General features: G+C 39.0%; 1 protein-coding gene across 1 annotated transcript; it reads right to left on the bottom strand.

Moving 5' to 3' along the window:
• Positions 1 to 487: 487 nt before the first annotated feature.
• LOC117291698 (thyroid hormone receptor alpha-like) lies at positions 488 to 17024 on the bottom strand. The gene is made up of 8 exons (XM_033773545.1): positions 16779 to 17024; positions 4435 to 4550; positions 3687 to 3828; positions 3127 to 3329; positions 2230 to 2361; positions 1701 to 1959; positions 1353 to 1480; positions 488 to 880 (listed from the first exon to the last, which is right to left on the bottom strand). The coding sequence occupies exons 1-8, from the start codon at positions 16807 to 16809 to the stop codon at positions 755 to 757; spliced, it is 1137 nt and encodes a 378-aa protein (XP_033629436.1). The 5' UTR covers positions 16810 to 17024; the 3' UTR covers positions 488 to 754.
• Between the last annotated feature and the right edge of the window lie 1494 nt (positions 17025 to 18518).

Here is an 18518-nt window from a genome sequence, read left to right as displayed (position 1 = left end):
ATCTTCATTCCATACGAGGTAGATTAAAACATTTCTGCTCTAGCATTATGAGCCGGTATGCTCTTTATGCTAATAACCAGTTTGGCTGGGATACAAGCACGCTGTAGTAAAAACAGCATATTTAGTAAAACTGTTAAATTGTAAACGTTTCTGCTAACAAGGCCACAGGCCATAACAAATTGTGGCAAGAAAACAAAAGCTGCGTATGATAATTCATTTGGTATAACACCTTCTTACATTGGGGACAGACTTGCAAGCGTAGATCAAATAACATTTTACTTCACACAAAGACTACCGCGTTTAGTTAACTACCGCGTTTAGCACAAAATTGTACTTTTTGGGTGCTTTTAGCCACCCTCCCCCTCCCTGGAAAAATTGAGCGTCTCTTTCAGATTTAGGTTACCAGCCACTATGTCGCACAGTTAATATTTGATGCAACTGATGCCCAGGCCCCAATTTATAGAGCTGCTTAAGTGCAAAACAAGTAGCTAAGCACAACAAACAAAAGTTTGCTTCAGAAGAAACTACAAATAAATAGTTTGCTTACTTGAATAAGAATACCAGCTAAAACACCACATCACATGTGTACAATCTGCGACTGGTATGCTGTTTGTTTTAGCTTAGCAAAATATATTCTCTGCTTAAGCAGTTCTATAAAACTGGGCCCTGCTCACTGTTTTCTGTTATGAAACTGGGACCAGGTGTATGATCTACGCTTGCTCTGTCCCCATTTAGCCTCATCAAACCACTGAGATCAAAGAGTCGTGTTGCAATCATCAAACATTTCTAGAAACATCTGTGGGATCTCCTGGGACTTGTCCAGTTTCATGCACAACACCCTCTCTGCGTGGCGAGCACTGATGGTTCGCAAGTCTGTTATCTGCAAAGTGAAGAAAACCAATCAATATTTACTCGCACTGAATCAGAGCTAAGTCTTCTCGCACAAGGTTGTTTCATCACATTTGGACCCAGGCATGAGCAAAGTCTTCTTCATTAAGCCTTGAAAAAAAAAGACTGTGCTACAGCGATGAAGTCAAGACATTGTCACCTCTCTACAAATCATGTTTTATGTGTAGTAAGATGCTCCTGTAAGAAGTGGGTGTTTATGAAAACCAGGATATCATAATTGACCGAAATTATTTAAATGCAACAGTTATCTGCTGTAATAAATGTTAACTATACATGTACTTGATTGTTGAAAATACTACATTTTCTGTATTGCTTTGTCGATGTTGATTTCAGCAGCTTTATATTCGAGAAGTTCCAATCTCTTGACCATTTTTACCAAATGTATTTAAATGAAAAAGAGGGAACATGTTTTCTTATCACATTGACAAAGAAATAAAACTTACCTTCATGAGTATTTTAGCCCAGTGCACAGGTGTCTTTGGTCGACTTTCATTGATGAAATGTTGAAAGGCAGTCAGGAGAGTGTCTTGTAAAATCTCTACTGATTTGGCATCTTTCAGACCTTGGCGATCTGTCAAAACGAAGATTTGAAATGGGGTCACAATGTGTACTAACCTCCATTAATGAGGTCACACAATGAGGTCAGTACAGTGTGTACTCAACTCCAGCAATGAGGTTAGAATGTCAACTAACCTCCAGCAAAGAGGTCAAAATGTGTACTAACCTCTAGCCCTTAAATGAGGTCACAATGTGTACCTGTCTCCAGCAATTGGGTCACAATTCGTACTTACCTCCAGCAATGAGTAAAACTGCAGCGAGGAGTGCCATCTCGGTCTCAGTAAGTTGCAGCCTCGCCAACCCCACGGCAAAGTCGAAGATGGGCTCAACCAGGTCGGTCATCACGCCGTTGTTGAGGTTGCACTTGTCAACAGCTATGCCAGTCGACAGGATTAATTTGTTCGTCTCGGGGTCGTATTTCTGCGCAATTCGCAGGCACATGATCTCCATACAACAAGACTTTAGAAGCAAGACCTGGTCTTCATGATCCAACTAATTAAAAGTTAAACACACCAACATAAATATGTTAAATTGACTGCGAACTGAAATGACTACTTTTCAATGTGGACGTTATACTGTGCTTTATCTTTATCCCATTAATTCAAAGAGAAATAAAGTTCCAACAATCTCAACTATGTTACCTTCTTTATGTCTGTACTTTGGGTGACAGTGGCGTGCTTTCCACTGCGCACAATCCGTAAAGCTAACCGCAAACCGGCCCCAATGTCCAACACGCAAAAGACTCCCTCTTGATGGACTTACCTCTTTGAAACCTGGTACCCTCTTAGCAAACTCGACCACTTTGACGATAGAGGGCGTCATGATCTCAGCAAGGTTCTGCAGCGCACTCCTTTCATCTTCTGCCTTTGTCCTTTTGGTATCTGGTTCACCATCCTTCACATAGATATTTTACAATTTAAACTATTGCTCACTTAAAACTTAGTGAACATTATATACAGTTGTGTTTAGGAAGAGTATTTAACTATTGATGGACCATAGCTAGCCAAATTGGCCACAGTGTTTCACAGGTCCAATCTGGTCTATCCCTTCTTGGATACCATCACTATCCAAGTTGATGGGATACCATCGCTATCCCATCTTGCGTTGGGATACCACATCTGACTATTCCATCTTTCTTTGATACCATCACTATCCAATTCTATTTGAATACTTTCTGACTATCTCATCTTATTGAGATAACATCACTATTCCATCTTATTTGGATACCAACACTATCCCATCTTATTGAGATAACATTACTATTCCATCTTATTTGGATACCAACACTACCCCATCTTATTGAGATAACATCACTATTCCATCTTATTTGGATACCAACACTATCCCATCTTATTGAGATAACATTACTATTCCATCTTATTTGGATACCAACACTATCCCATCTTATTGAGATAACATTACTATTCCATTTTATTTGGATACCAACACTATCCCATCTTATTGAGATAACATTACTATTCCATCTTATTTGGATACCAACACTATCCCATATAATTGGGATACCATCACTACCACATCTTTATACCATTACTATCCCATCTTATACCATTACTATCCAATCTAATTAGGATATATCCCAATCAAAGTATTCTTTTCCCCCAATAGGACTTTACTATCTCGATTGGAGTATTTGTTTACCTCATCAGTGGAGTTTCTCCTGAAGAGGTATGTGGTATCCTGATGGGCAATCAATATCGCCTTGATTAGTTCCTCTTCCCCGTCTGTGAGTTGGCTAGCTACTAGGAGCCCGCTCTGACGTAACATTTCCTCCCTAGAGCGCTTGTCTCTATTCTCCTGTATTAGGCGCCTCTTGGCTCTCCTCTGTGACTCGTTCAACACCACTGCAATCAGAAAAGGGTCACACATTGACACAAAACACAACGAACCAGCAGGCCAATTTCCCCAAGGCTAATTTTGCTGTAATTATCTTTATGTTATTCAAGTTGGTCAACACAATGGCGATTGCTTAAACAACTAAACCATCATAAAACCATTTCCAACTGCGTGGCCGCAGGACCCAATTTTAGAATAGGCAAAACATGTAGGCCAAAGCGCAAAACCAAACCACGCTCATAAACTGCAAACACCTTGTTCCAAGATAAAATCAATAGAACACTGACACCAATCAATTAATTGGTTATGACAAAATGTGATTCCAGTATTGATTGGAATATAGTTAATCGATCTATTGAACTTACAGTCGGGCGCCATTCCAACGTTGATACATTTCTTATATCTGCATTGCTGACACTGGTTTCTTGTCAACTTATCGATGACGCATTCTTCACTCCATTTGCAGTAGTAACTCAATTTCTTTTGAATAGTTCGCCGAAAGAAACCCTGAAAGGAAAAGAACAAAGAAATGTTAACTTTCTTTCTGTTCGTATTTTTTGTATTGTATCTAAGACTTGTCATACAAATGTTCGTAATTTGGATTTGAACACCTCTTATACAGTGTAAAAGACCACGATGGTAGAAAGCTTCCCTCTAATTATTATTTGCTGAGATGATGTAGTTTTTGAGAAATAGTAAAAAGAATGTTTCAAGAAAATATTCGTCACTTCTGTGAGACGAAAAAAGTTTTGGCATGTCCTGTAAACATTGCTCAGTGATTTTCAACTTTTTTTCCCCTAAAAAAAATTGACGAGTAATCAAGCTGAAACATTCTACATGTAATATTGTATTGCATACATCTGCAAGTAGGGATTCATTTCATTGCCAAAAAAGCTTGACCCACAAATTTGTTTTAGCCTCCAGTACACCGACAATTCAAACATAACAAATTGTCCAAAAATGATTAACAGGGTGACTTACAACAACCAAACAAACAAAAAAGTAAATAAATAAATAAATAAACAAACAAACAAACAAATAAATGAACAAACAAACAAACGAATAAATCAAAACAAAAACACAAAAGCTCATAGAACAACGCTTGAAACTTACCTTGCATCCTTCACAAGTCATGCATCTATAGTGGTACCCAGTGGCGGCATCACCGCATACAACACACGGCTCTGGTCCATTGGTCAAGTCCATATAACTTGGAATGTACGGAGTCCCTGCAAAAAAAAAGGAACCACATCAAAGTTTTATAAGTGCAGGGTGGTAGCTCAAAGTGACATATCATCGGCATTTTATAGGCACTGGACACTATTGGTTATTACTCAAAATAATTGTATAAAAACTTATGTGGTAACGAGCAATGGATCGCTGTTGATAGTATAAAACATTATGAGAAACGGCTCCCTCGAAGGTAGTTTTTGAGAAGGGATAACTTCACAATAAATTATTAAAAGAATTTTTTAGGCATCTGATGAAAGCACATACGTTTGTGCAACAAGGGTGATTTTTTTCCTGTAATTATTCTCTTGCAACTCCGATGACCAATTGAGTAAAATCTGTCACAGATGTTTTATTTTATGCATATCATGTTGGGGTACTCCAAGTGAAAAAAATGGTCTCTTACAACACCAAAGATGTCCAGTGGCTATAAACTTTCTGGGTGGAAATGAACAAAAAATATTAACAAAATGAAAGCAGTTAGGCTACATTTTCCCTATTGAAGGCTGATTCCCATGTAAAGAGAACTGTAAACCTACCAATCATCTCTACTGTGTATGTCTGGTCGGAGAGAAGCATTGATGATAACAAGTCACCAAGTTTACAACAAATGACTACAACTAGAGTTTCGGGCGTCTTTTTAACCAAGATGAGACACTACACGACACGTGGCATGAAATAATAACTTCGGTCCATTGATCTGACAGTGGTCAATTATAACCAGACTATAAAATTACACAAAAGAATCAACTATATAATCCTGTCTTAGTATTTGTATAAAGGATAGTAAAGTGATAGTATGTTCACGCAGCACTTATAAAGAGGACCGTGGTCAATTATATTATTACGCAAACCATTTCGTGGTATAGGTTACATAACTTGAATTATTTGATATAGCTTTGAGGTCTGACTAAGCCTTTATTTTATCCAAGGCGCACGCATTCACGCTCGAAAAAAAGTATCCAGAAGACGATGAGAGCACACGTCGAGTTGAAACCAACGGTTCTTTTCAGAACCACCCCAACTCATTAGAGATTGTCGTTACATGTACATGGTGTTACAGCAAACCTATGATATATTCATAATAATTTTGGCTTTACCCATTGACCGATGTGTGTATAACCAACATTAATATGCTTTACCCCCGATGCAAGTTGAACATCTATTAAAGAAACACGTTGCCTTGGATCGGTCGAGTTGGTCTTTGAAAAGCATTTGTAACCGTCTGTTATAAAATGCATATTAGTTAGAAAGGTATTTTAAAAGTAGAATACAATGATCCACACACATTTGCCTCGAAAGTGCATGGATTTCCTTTTACTTTGCGAACCAACACGGTCGGCCATTTATGGGACTCCCATTTGACAATTTGACTCCCATAAATGGCCGACCGTGTTTGTCACTGAGGTAAAAGGAAAACCACGCAATTTCGAGTGATACTTGTGTGGATCATTATATTCTACTTTTAAAATATCTTTCTAATCATATGCATTTTATAACAAACGGTTACAGACGCTTTTCAAAGACCAACTCGACCGATCCAAGGCAACGTGTTCCTTTAAGGTATTATTCATCCCAACCACAAACCATCTCCTAAAGAGAGATCGGATTGAATCACGTGCTCATCATGCAGGCTCACTTCGTTTTCAAATCGTTCAATTTTGTGACGTCAGGCACGTGTTCTTGCAACTCACATTCGTTCGATGCTTCGGGTTCAGAGTATCACCCTGACGTACCGAGTGGCATGTTTTTTTTTAAGAAAATGGAAAATTAGGAAATGCAATCCAGAAAATGTTTTCCTGTTTTTTTTCCATTTTGAATCGATTTAGAAAGAAACCCCCCAGGGTTTTTCAATCTACCAACCCCAGGGTTTTTCAATCTTCCGGCTTGAAACCCACTCATCATGTAAAAGTAACAGTGAATTTGTGGTGTGTTTCAAATGTTGTGTTATCAACCATGTATCAACCCATCCATTGCATTCCGCCGACTTTATACTATACGTTTTATTTGTCAACTTGTCTTACAACCCAAATGTGTGAACCGTACAAATTTGTGATTTCTTTTCTTCCTTTTTTTTTCTTCTTTGGGGTTTTGACTTATGTATAAAATACGACGATGCGGACCGGTAGGCCCAAACACGTGTTCAGGGACTGTTCGCTGCGTGGGGCGCTTCCATCCGAGGAACTGTCCTAGTACGTCATGACCGGGACAGGCTATGTTGTGGTTGACCCAGCGGTCAGCCACCGATGGTCAAGGGATTTATTTCCTCACCGTTGTCGGAGCCACGATGATTGGAGCATGTGGAGTTACCTCAATCTCAATAGATATCAGTATTTGTATACAAGATATGAAATTAAGTATACACGTGTTCACGCATATCGTTTTTTACATTGATCATGAGGTAGGCGTGTGATGACATTTCGTCAGGACACCGATAGTCTGTCATTTAGTTTATGGTTATTAAATGTAGCGTAGGACCTATATTTGTTTGTTTAAGAGTTTCAAGGGTAACTATCATGAAGGTTGGGTTGAAACAGCATCATATTTATTTTCTTCTAATTGATTATTTATTTGTGTCCATTAAGTAGTATTAATGAAAAAAACAAACATTTTGTAATACAAATGCAATTGGATACGACACTAAGACAAAACTTTTCACAAGTCTTTCTCCAACTGGCGTTTACACTCTCTAAATGTAAAAGAGGGAAAAACACCACTCTTAACATTTCGAGCTGTCCCTCATATGGCTCTTCAAAACGAGTGGTGGTTATTTCACTCTTTTAGAGAGGGGTTTCACTCAAGGACAGAGTGAAAATCACTCAAAAAGATGCAAACTTCAATCTAAAAGAGTGGAAGACCACTCGAAAAAGAGTTGTCCTTCATATGACTCTTGAAAAAGTGTTTTTTCACTCTTTTACATTAAAGCCAGTGGACACTATTGGTAAGTGTCAAAGACTAGCCTTCACAGTTGGTGTTTCTCAACATATGCATTAATATAACAAACCTGTGAAAATTCAATCGGTCATCGAACTTGCGAGATAATAATTAAAGAAAAAATACCCTTGTCACACGAAGTTGTGTGCGTTTAGATAGTTGATTTCGAGACCTCAAGTTCTAAATCTGAGGTCTCGAAATCAAATTCATGGAAAATTACTTCTTTCTCAAAAACTATGGCACTTCAGAGGGAGCTATTTCTCTCAATGTTTTATACCATCAACCTCTCCCCAATACTTGTCACCAAGAAAGGTTTTACGCTAATAATTATTTTCAGTAATTACCAATAGTGTCCACTGCCTTTAAGAGAGCAGATTCGTAGCCGTTCAGTTGAGAATACGTCGATAGAGGGCGCTTATCTTAGTGACGGCAAATCTAGTCAAATCGCAGTTCGAGATTTCAATTTCACTTTTGATCGATGACAAATTAACTGTTGAAAACCTGTGCCCATATTATGTCCATACGTTTTTTAAGTGATTTTCGAAATATCAGAATTAATCCACACACTTTTTAAAATACAGCCAACAATTAACATTTCAAGAGTCGTTTCACTATTGGAGGAAGGAATTCACCCTACCGTTGTGTGAGATTGCATGTGTTTTAATCTTGCAAAAAAAATGCACAATCAACACTCCGGAACAAATGAGATTTTCCTTATCTGCTTTGTGGTGTGTGTCGTTGATTCGGTCAGTGGGCCATTCGGTCATTGCACTAAAGACCTGGAGGGACCTAAGACGGTAACATTGAGCATAGAGCAAGCTTCCCAAATGCATGGAGGCACGATGATACATTCACAATTCACAAGGTCACAGGTGTTTTATCCATGTTGTCCTAAGTCTCTACCATCCCAGCCCATCATCAAAAGACTGCAAGTATGTATTTAGAGCAGCAAGGCAAGCGTGTAAGCCAATCGAGCTGGAGGGATATCATTGTTAGTATAATTTTAGTAAACACAAAACACAGAGGAAGGAATCGCATCACTGTGAGATGATGCATATGATTAGGACGGGTTACTAAACCTTGAAGGAATTGGGTTTTGATGGCAATGATTTATACCCCTTCTCACCCACAACTAAGACTGACCAAGGACAACTGGCATCTACACGACACAATTTTTTTAAGCTTTAAAGTGAAACAAGTAACTTGCTGGCTGAAGGAGGAAAACAAATTGCCGATTGAAAACTCGTTTTTGTGACTAATAATAATTTGATACTTCGGGGCACAATGTTGCAGCAGGCACATTCCCAGCTGACATGCATACGTTGGGCCAATGTCGGTGAACGTCGGCAAAGTCGGCATCAAAAAACGAACGTTGAACAGACGTTTGGAAGGTCGGAGTCAGTTTTTAAACGTTGTACGAACGTTTGTAAACAGTAAGAAATACAACAGTTAGAATTACAACGTTGTCACAACTTAGTTATGATAGGGGCAACTTAACGTCGGATGCAGTGAAAAATGTCGTTTTTCAACGTTGGCTCAACGTAGTTATAATACGGGCAACCTAACGTCTGCATTCTTAGGTTCTGCCAACGTCGGGAAATGTTGTGCAGTAATAACAGGTCAATTTCCAACGTTGGCTCAACGTAGTTATAATACGGGTGACCTGACGTCTGCATCCTTAGGTTATGCCAACGTCGGGAATTGTTGTGCCGTATAACATGTCAATATCCAACGTTGGCATAACGTAGTTATGATGTGGGCAACCTAACATCGGCGTCCCACGGTTGTGCCAACGTCAGGAAATGTTGTACAGTCTAAAAGGCCACTTTCCCACCAAGATAATATTCATAGTTGGGCCAACATTGGCCCAATGTTGAAATAAATGCAAATTTGTGGGCGTGATTTAGAAGTATGTATTAACAATACTAAAAACAAGTTTGTTGAGTTTAAGAATTTCCAAGGCAAGTTTGTGTACTTTTGTGGATAATTTGTCTGTAAGAAAATATGTACAATAAAAATACTTTAAAAAAAAACCATTTGAATTTGGAAGTAAACAATTTTAATTAATAAAGGTGTAAAACCATGATTGGAAAGTCTGTGGATTCTTGACTATATAAATACAAGACATGCCGTGCAGAAGAGTATTTGGGTTAGTATAAGTCGTAGTTAGAATATATGTAGTTATTAGTATCATCAATTACTTGTAAATAACATTACTGATATAAGTGTTAATTAACATACAATAATTACTTGAATTAATTACACAGGGCGTTAACTGCATTAAAGAGTATTAATCTCTAAATGTTGTCCCAACGTTTAACTAAAACGTCTAACGAACCCACCCCGGCAAAAAAAGTTGCCGACGTCGGAACATTGGCCCAATGTTGGCCCAACGTCCTCGACGTTGGCCCGATGGGAAAAACAATGTCCCCCGTCCCGGCAAAAAAAGTTGCCGACGTCGGAACATTGGCCCAATGTTGGCCCAACGTCCTCGACGTTGGCCCGATGGGAAAAACAATGTCCCCCGTCCCGGCAAAAAAAGTTGCCGACGTCGAAACGTTGGCCCAATGTTGGCACAACGTCCTCGACGTTGGCCCGATGGGAAAAACAATGTCCCCCGTCCCGGCAAAAAAAGTTGCCGACGTCGAGGACGTTGGCCCAATGTTGGCCCAACGTCCTCGACGTTGGCCCGATGGGAAAAACAACGTCACTTGCCAACGGTTTGCCCTATGGAACATTTGTACGTTTGCCAACGTTGGGCCGACGTATACATGTAAATTGTAGGCCAACATGTATTTGCATTGGTCGGGTCATTTAAGAGCACGTGTAAAATTTGAACTGCCATCCAGAAAGTGATCCATATTGCAGTGGTCTTTCTGGCCTTTGTCAAAGTCTTCGCGGCTAGCCTTTGTCAAAGCCTTCGCGGCTTGAACGGCTTGAAGAGCAACCATCCAAGGCAAGCGAGTGGAAGGGGAGACCACGCGGCAGCGAGACTTTTAGTTCATCATCCTCTGCCTGCGTGTGATTTCCCCCACAGCACGGTCCCCGTTTGCACTTTAAACAGTTTAACAGTCTATGTCCTTGAGTTGCAACAACACTGCACACAATTATGTCACAGGTCGATGCGTGATCAACGTGCCCACTAACCATTGACGTTACCCTCATCACGTTACGTAACACTCTGGATAACCAGTGGAACGTTGCTGTATTCTCGCGGACATGGCGATCTCATGACCTCCATCGTGTCAGCCATTACTACTCGCCATAAACATCGCGGGTTGTAGACTCGAATACTAACCGTAAAACGTTACGTTTTAATTCACCATAACATAAAATAAAGCTAACGCGATTAGCTAGCAGCGCCCACTTCTCGAATGGCATAATGTGATCATAAAATATGTAAATTGGGTTTTTCTTCTTAAGTAAAAGGTGCTACATCATTGGCTGTTAATGTCCCAAAATAAAAACCGCAATGACAAACAACATCTGGGGGATTTTAATGACCGACTCAAGAAATTCAAATTGACGAGTTTATTATGGGATACAAGAGTTAGGCCTGCATCAGGCATGGGAAAGATAACTCTAACTGGAAAACCGGCACACAAACGGGCAAGATCATAACAAACGAAAAAGAAGAAAAAAATACCATTCATCATTATGAATCTTCATCGTACAACGGTCACTTTAATATGTTCATTAACAACAGTCACTTTAATGTGTTCATAAAGAAGGCACGCGAAATTATAATTATTGGGGATGACTTAATGTGTGTTACGTTTGTCCTCGCACTGGTCATGGACATTCTATAAGACCATTGTAAAATGTTAGGTTGTTTCTTGGGGCCTGTAGTTTCCATTATTCTGTTTCTTGACAAACCGAAACTATTGCACTGCATTTGGAAAAGCACATTGGCAATTACATTATAAATATAACATACGATTGTAAAAAAGAATTCGTCAATGAACTATACAGTTTTTAAAAAGCTGTCAACGTTATGATATAATGCAGAACTGACAAACATAACTTCCAATCCAACATTCCCGTATCGATTCTTGCATGGCATGTTACGTAACTGCACATACATAGCCTTTTATGTCCCCACCTGGAAACCCACATCCTGTGGTTGAGGTCTGAAGACCTGCTCACTGTAACGCTGCAATGTGTATGCAGGCAATGAATAATCTGGTGCTGAGGATGAATGGGTACCAAGCTAAACGCAAACATAGATTGCCAAACAATGTGCTTGATACCTTTTATTTTTTTCTATGTGTTTACAAAGAAGCTTTATCTCGGTCAGGTGTAGAAGCAGACACTACATGGCCTCAGTAGGATAACCTTACCTAAGGTCAATGGGGATCCCGAATGACCAACATGACTAAAGCCCGCTTCATATTTCCTCCTTCGAATGCGATTACGAATTTTGACGTCAAATGGCTGTTTTCGCAGCGAATGTTTCACAGGAGTTGAGCACTATTCAACCGAACTGAATTATTTGTTGCGAAGTTTTGACGTCAATGTTTGTATCGCATTCGCATTCTCAGGAAATATGAACCGGGTTTGTATAGCTCAACGTTCTATTCAATTTTAATCTTTCTAGCCTGTTTCACTGCAGGCAGGAGGAGGCCCCCTTCACCAGTTTTCCATCTTTGGGCTGTATGCCAAGCAATGCCCATTGTTAATTCGCCTGCGTCATTCCTTTATCGTCTCCATCTTTTCTGACTTGGTTTATTGGAAAGGGTCCAAAAGCAAACTGTTTCTTTAAAACTACCCCTTTGCTCCTTATAGTTATAGTGTAGAAATATCTCCATGGTTATACCTTCCTTGCTCTATGGTTATACCATGGAGCTATTATACCGAACACACTTTTCCAGTAATTAATATCTGAAATTAGAGCAATTAATGTTATACAAGCACCGGATATCATTTCAGGGACAAATGGGCAATTGTTTCCAGTATTGGTCTGCTAAATCATAGGCCCCTAAATCGGAATGAAATATATCAAGAATACTGCATGCACCATGTTGTTTTTCATTAAGTAATGTTCATGGAAAATGGGGGTTGTAATGGCAAACCGGAATATTCGTTTGGAGTCTGACTTATCTAACTGATCCATTTCACCATTGGATTCAGATTTAATAATGGTTTGATCCAGAATTATTCGTTTGATCCACAATTATTCGTTTTATCTTGGTACGTTTGAAGACTCTCTCTGTTTTCGTTTTCAGATCAAAATAGTCCATAAAATGTTGTCACATTTTAAAAGAAAACTGCAACAAAGGTGTTTTTTTTTGTGTATAAAATAGTGTTATCAATTTTCCTTCCTCAAAGGTCTAACACCGTGCCAGAACTGCCACAATGTGCATAATTATTGCAATGTTGTGCAGGGAGATTGTGCTCATCAACCAGAGAGTTTAGAATTCAATTCATTATAATGGGCACAATGTTTCCAAAATCAGGAAGTTTTTCAAACTTGATCGTCAGAACATGGACATATTTGCAGGGAATGTGCTGTCATCTGCATAATCAGTGAGTGTTTGCAGCTCTCTTTCTTCCTCCATGCTCTAGTGCAGGGCATCGTGGCAAGCATCCAACAATCGTGTGATATTATGTTTAATGGTCTCTGAACCATTGAAAACGAAAGCTCTTGCCGAGCTTGTGGCTGACTCCCGCAGTGAGCGAAGGACACACCCAATTTCCAATATTACATAACAATTTTAAGAAATAATTTCACCATGACCACATTGTATTGTAATCACAAATTACAAGTTGTTTCCTAAAGGGCTGCCAAAATAACTGGTTGTAAAAGTAAAGGCTGCATGATCGTGAAAATTCAGACAAAGTTTCAATTAGTGACTGTACAGTTGTGATGGCTCGTTATTTTGCACGGTTTATGCGCAGCAACAATTCATTTCCCAATATGAGAAAAAATACACGTTTTAAAGGTTGATTGCCCATTGTGAATTTTCGGGTGGGGGGGGGGGGATACAAATCAAAATCTGACTTGTAAAGATGCCGATCTTCCCAAACAGCTTCAGGCCACCCACAAGAGGGCGCATTGAATGTTTAAAATGAGGTGCGGCGATATTGACAGCTAACATAATATTATTATAAAGCAAAAGGGGAAACCAATTACATTTGTCTTTTTTAAATTAATTCAATACCCTTTTCATCTTCTATAAATACATCATAGACCTTTTCGCAAATACCATTGCGCAAGCGCAGACTGTTAAATGAGGTGCATTGTGGGATAGATATGGATCAAATTTGGATACCAGCCAGACCACAATGCACCTAATTCCAAGCTTTACGCGCGCACCCAAGTATTTGCGAAAAGGTCTATATGAAACAATGGCGCCCTCTATGGGTAATTAAAGCAAGGTCTTTTGCTTTTCTTTGTGGAGAATAATATTGTATCCGTGTTCTGTGACAGGCCGTTTAGCGATGGTTTTAGCGTACTGATCGGACAAAATAGACACACCATAACCTTACATTACATTGTTGTAACCCGATTAAAAAATATTACTCGAGTAACAGAGTTTAATTTGGTGGCCAGGCCCGATACTTCACGAAGGCAACGGAGGCGATTGCATCCCCATGTTCCCCATGTCATTGCCTTGGTGCCCTTGAAATGTTCCAGTAGCAATTTAAAATTTCCTCATAGGGCGCCCTTTATCAAGGAGAAAATGCCTTGGTGCCCCTACCTTTTCAAAAACGAAGCATAGGCTACAGATCCGCTGCCCTAGCTCTTCTGTAATGTTTCGTTAAAATAACACGACAAGATCCGATGGTGCAATAACAATTCATCGACATACCTGCACTTTCAATGGTTTGGCAAAATATTGACACCGCTATCCCGCTATTACGTAAGCCACCCGCGTACAAATATTAAAATGATCTTTTCCGGGAAAACTTTATCTTCATGGGTGGAACTTGAAACGTGGTCATTGTCCATTCTAGCATTGGTCAACCCACACGACGGGGTTCTAGACCCCGCACCCTATATTCCCACCCACGGTACTAGCCTTGATTTACATGTGTCATGCCATGGGTATTTATATTATTCCATTTTCCAAAATTTTATAGGCGGGGGGGGGGGGGGGGGGCTTCAACCATACAAAGCACAGCGGGCATGTATGTTCCCACCAATCCTCCAGATAAAATGTTGGTTTATCTTCGATTGAAGCAAACGAAATGTATAGAAATCCACAAACAAAGCAAGACCTTTCCCGTTGTTTACCAAAGCCATTGAAACAGAGAAACATTTCCCATGTTTGATGTGAGGATGGGACAAGATCGTATTCATATTCCTCTAAACCACTGAGATGGTACTTTTAATGACAGTTTATTAATTATTTTTAGACGATCCTATAGCGGATGCGCACCAGGGATTTGGCTTCCATTGGTGGTATCCTTTTTATTTTTACCCCAAAAGTTCCATGGCGAGTGTTACAATTTAATACTTGTCTAAACCAGTCGTTCAATACATAACCACAAACCTTTTTACACAAAACTTTATATCATGGGAAAACTATTCACCCGTAGGAAGATATACTTTGGGAAATGAAGGGGGGCGGGGGAGATGACTTGAAAATATATTCTAATATACATAATAGGTCCATTCTCCAAGTTTCCTTTTTGACAATTTTGTTTTACGACAACAATAACTTGGAGAATTAATGTATTATAAAAGCAATAACTAAACTTTCAACAGCAGCCGTACAATGTAGTTTTTAACAGCAGTGATTTTGTCGGTTGGATCACGATTTAGAGACGACGACGACACGCTTAAAACCAGTCTATTTATACAATCCATTGTTTTGTCTTACTCAATATCAAATTGAGATTATCTCTCTGGCAACAAACAAGTAAACAGAAATACTAATTATTTTAGCGTTCGAAATAATATAGACTCTACGTTACCATGGGTAATTTTGGTCGGTATAAGCAGTCTGCAACAGCTAGTTCTATTTTCAGAAAAAGAAATCCATAGAATATAAACTTAATTCTTAAATTAATATCAAACTCAAGTTTCTTGTATGGATATCCAAATGGAATTTCCTTTTTAGCACTGTGTTTGTTTTATATAGCACTGTCGAATTCCATTGTTGACTAATATTAATCCTATCCCAATAAATATTATTATTTTTAAAATCAAAGGTTTTTTTTCATGAGGCAAGAGTTATAAATAATAATTAATATGGTTTTCTTTAATTAAGTAACCAGGAAGGCTCTTGTTGTAACTAATGCCCAGTATCTTTGGGGTAAAAATGTTAATTTCTATTAATTAGGGAGAGTTATAATATTTCAAGAATGTTCCCAAAAAATAAAATATTTTTAATGTTGGTTTTTACCCATACACCGATGTGTGTTAGCACTGTATCCCAGTACTTTCCCGAGTCCTGTGAAAAAATATCACAGGCACGTTACTCGGGTGAGATTCGAACCCACGACACCCTTGCAATTTTCAATTTTTTTTTCACAGGACTTGGGATGTACTGAGTATACAGTGCTTACACACATCAGTGTATGGGTAAAACCCAAAATTAATACTTTATGCCCGATGCAAAATTAACATCTATTAAAAACTATTTTTAGTTCGACTGAGATGCTGCCGTCATAGTCCCAATATTTCTTAAAACCTCGGACCAAGGTTCGTTTCAGAGAATGCTACAAAACAGTATAATTATATTTTAGTTTTATTGGTATCAGAATAACAGTAACCATAACACAATCCATTTTGTAACGTCCTTTTTGGGGTGGAAAATTGGCAGCTGCGCCCAGCGTTTTCTTTTCTCTCTCGAAAAAATGTGGATGATGACAATGAAAGTAAAAAATGGTTTACGTCCAACTTTTAATAGACACAGTCAGTTATACAAAGCAGATGGAATAGCGTCCAGTAGATCGAGTCGATGATTAAGTTATTCATGTACGATACAGCACATTTATTTTAATTAATGAGATAAGACTAATGTAATCGAATTAATAATTATTTTGCAAATTTCTTCACTGAAAGAAAAGGAAACGGACATCTTCTTAAGTTCTTTCCACAGCAAGGTGACCATTTCTTCCTAAAGGTGGAATAATTCCCCCATCTATGCCCTCCTACCATGCCAATGTCCTGATGGTCAGCCATAATCATCTTCATGGCCAAACAACCAACGTTCGGTTCCAAGAAGGACAAAGAGAACTCACGGGACGGAGTATACAAAAGCCTTGATATTATCTGAGAAAAATAATTCCGCTTTTACACCCTAACAAAATGTTCACAAACCATCGACAAAAATGTAACTTACCGAATTTGTACTTCGGTGCCGAAGAATCCATTTTTAAAGAGTTCTGTTCAGAAAATGAGAAAAGAGGATTTCGAGGAGAGCGTGAATGTCATTTTATCAATCTTGAAGTTATAGCGAAACACACGGGGGCCTTCTGTCGTGGTGAAGGTGAGGGACGAACACACTTCGGACTTCAGATAAATCTACCTTCCCCTGGCCCTGTAGAGCTACCTCCGGCCGGAGCATTCCCTAATTACGACAATAGAGGCCTGGTCGACAGCAGGCAGGCAATTTCTCTGCCGATCTCCAGGCAGCATGCAGCAGGAAGCCGACTTCAATATTGGTCAAGCACACTTTTCTAACACAGAAAGAGAAGGGTGAATCAGGACATATCAGGTCATGGCTATTACAAGAAACTCAGTTGCCACGATGTCCAAGTCAGAAAACTACCACCAAATAAACTTTACACACAAACTAATAATTATCTATGGAGGATAGAACAACTTTCATCCCAAAATGTGATCTCTTCAAACGTTAATAAAAACATTTATTTTATTTGTTTTTTAGCCCCTCTGTTGTGTTGTTTTGAACAGAAACCCCCTATTTTAATAGTCCAGGCGAGTCCAATTCAGGTCATTTGGTCTGTTACGTAATCTTTTTTATCTGAGCGATCGTAATTTGCATTTGGAGGTCACTGACTTGGAACTCAGGGCAGCCCAAGGTCGTTAGTGTGTACTTCTATACAGAAGTAGCCTCTGTTCAATTCGCAGAAAGCATACACAGGCTCGATAGTGGACAACGGGTGAGGCGTGGGGCGTGGCCAGTGGGGGGGGGGGGGGGTTGAAACTTGAGTGATCTCATGATTAACTTTTATTACCAAGTTTGATTTTTGTTTTGCAGTTATTGATTTGAGCTAGAAAGGTATTCAAACCATTCAAAACATCTAATGCCCGTGGAAAAACTTGAAGGAAAATACACAATCCAATTATTCATACCGTGATTTATTACCAACTTTGATTTTTGTTTTGCAGTTATTGATTTGAGCTAGAAAGGTATTCAAACCATTCAAAACATCTAATGCCCGTGGAAAAACTTGAAGGAAAATACACAATCCAATTATTCATACCGTGGGGAAAAAAGAAAAAAAAATAGTTTAAAGCGAATTGGTACACGTTTGGTTATTACTCAAAACAACTATTAACTTAAAAACTGACTTGGTAACGAGCATTGGATTGGAGAACTGTTGATAATATAAAACATTGTGGGAAACGACTCCCTCTGAAGTAACGTAGTTTTTGACAAAGATGTAAATTCTCACTAAAATAATAAAAGACTTCTACTAGTGAGAACACTGGTCTTTGAAAGTACCTTCCATTTAATTAACAGCGATTCCAAAACTATGTGCTTGTCGAAATTTCAGAAGTAATAGCAAAACAGAGAGAGTGAAAACCCAACAATGCCAGAAAGATTCATGAAGATACAAAACAAAAATTGGCAATCGATACGAGATGAAGTGGTTCTTGCTCCATGGAGGTAGAAAATAACCACTGGGCCTACATCAAAACATGGAGGAAGTCTCGATGATCCGAACATCATGATCAGAAACAGTCTCGGCGTGTAAAACTGCATGTTGCGTCGTGGAACCCCAAAACATGAGCCTGGCTGTAAAGTCTCGCCTGATTAAAAGGAGGGTCCACCTGGTCCATTACCGTCAAAAGAGGGCGCTGTTCTTTATTGCCTGTCACTTTGCTCTTGTGATCA

The sequence above is a fragment of the Asterias rubens genome, chromosome 6 (assembly GCF_902459465.1).
Source record: "Asterias rubens chromosome 6, eAstRub1.3, whole genome shotgun sequence".
Lineage (NCBI taxonomy): Eukaryota > Metazoa > Echinodermata > Asteroidea > Forcipulatida > Asteriidae > Asterias > Asterias rubens.
This window is presented reverse-complemented; position numbering and strand designations above follow the sequence as displayed.

Coding starts and splice junctions, on each gene's coding strand:
- LOC117291698 (XM_033773545.1), bottom strand. CDS start 16,809: ATGGATTCTTCGGCACCGAAGTACAAATTCG. Junction 3,829..4,434: donor TGACTTGTGAAGGATGCAAG/GTAAGTTTCAAG, acceptor TTTTCCTTTCAG/GGTTTCTTTCGGCGAACTAT. Junction 1,481..1,700: donor AGTTTTACTCATTGCTGGAG/GTAAGTACGAAT, acceptor TCGTTTTGACAG/ATCGCCAAGGTCTGAAAGAT.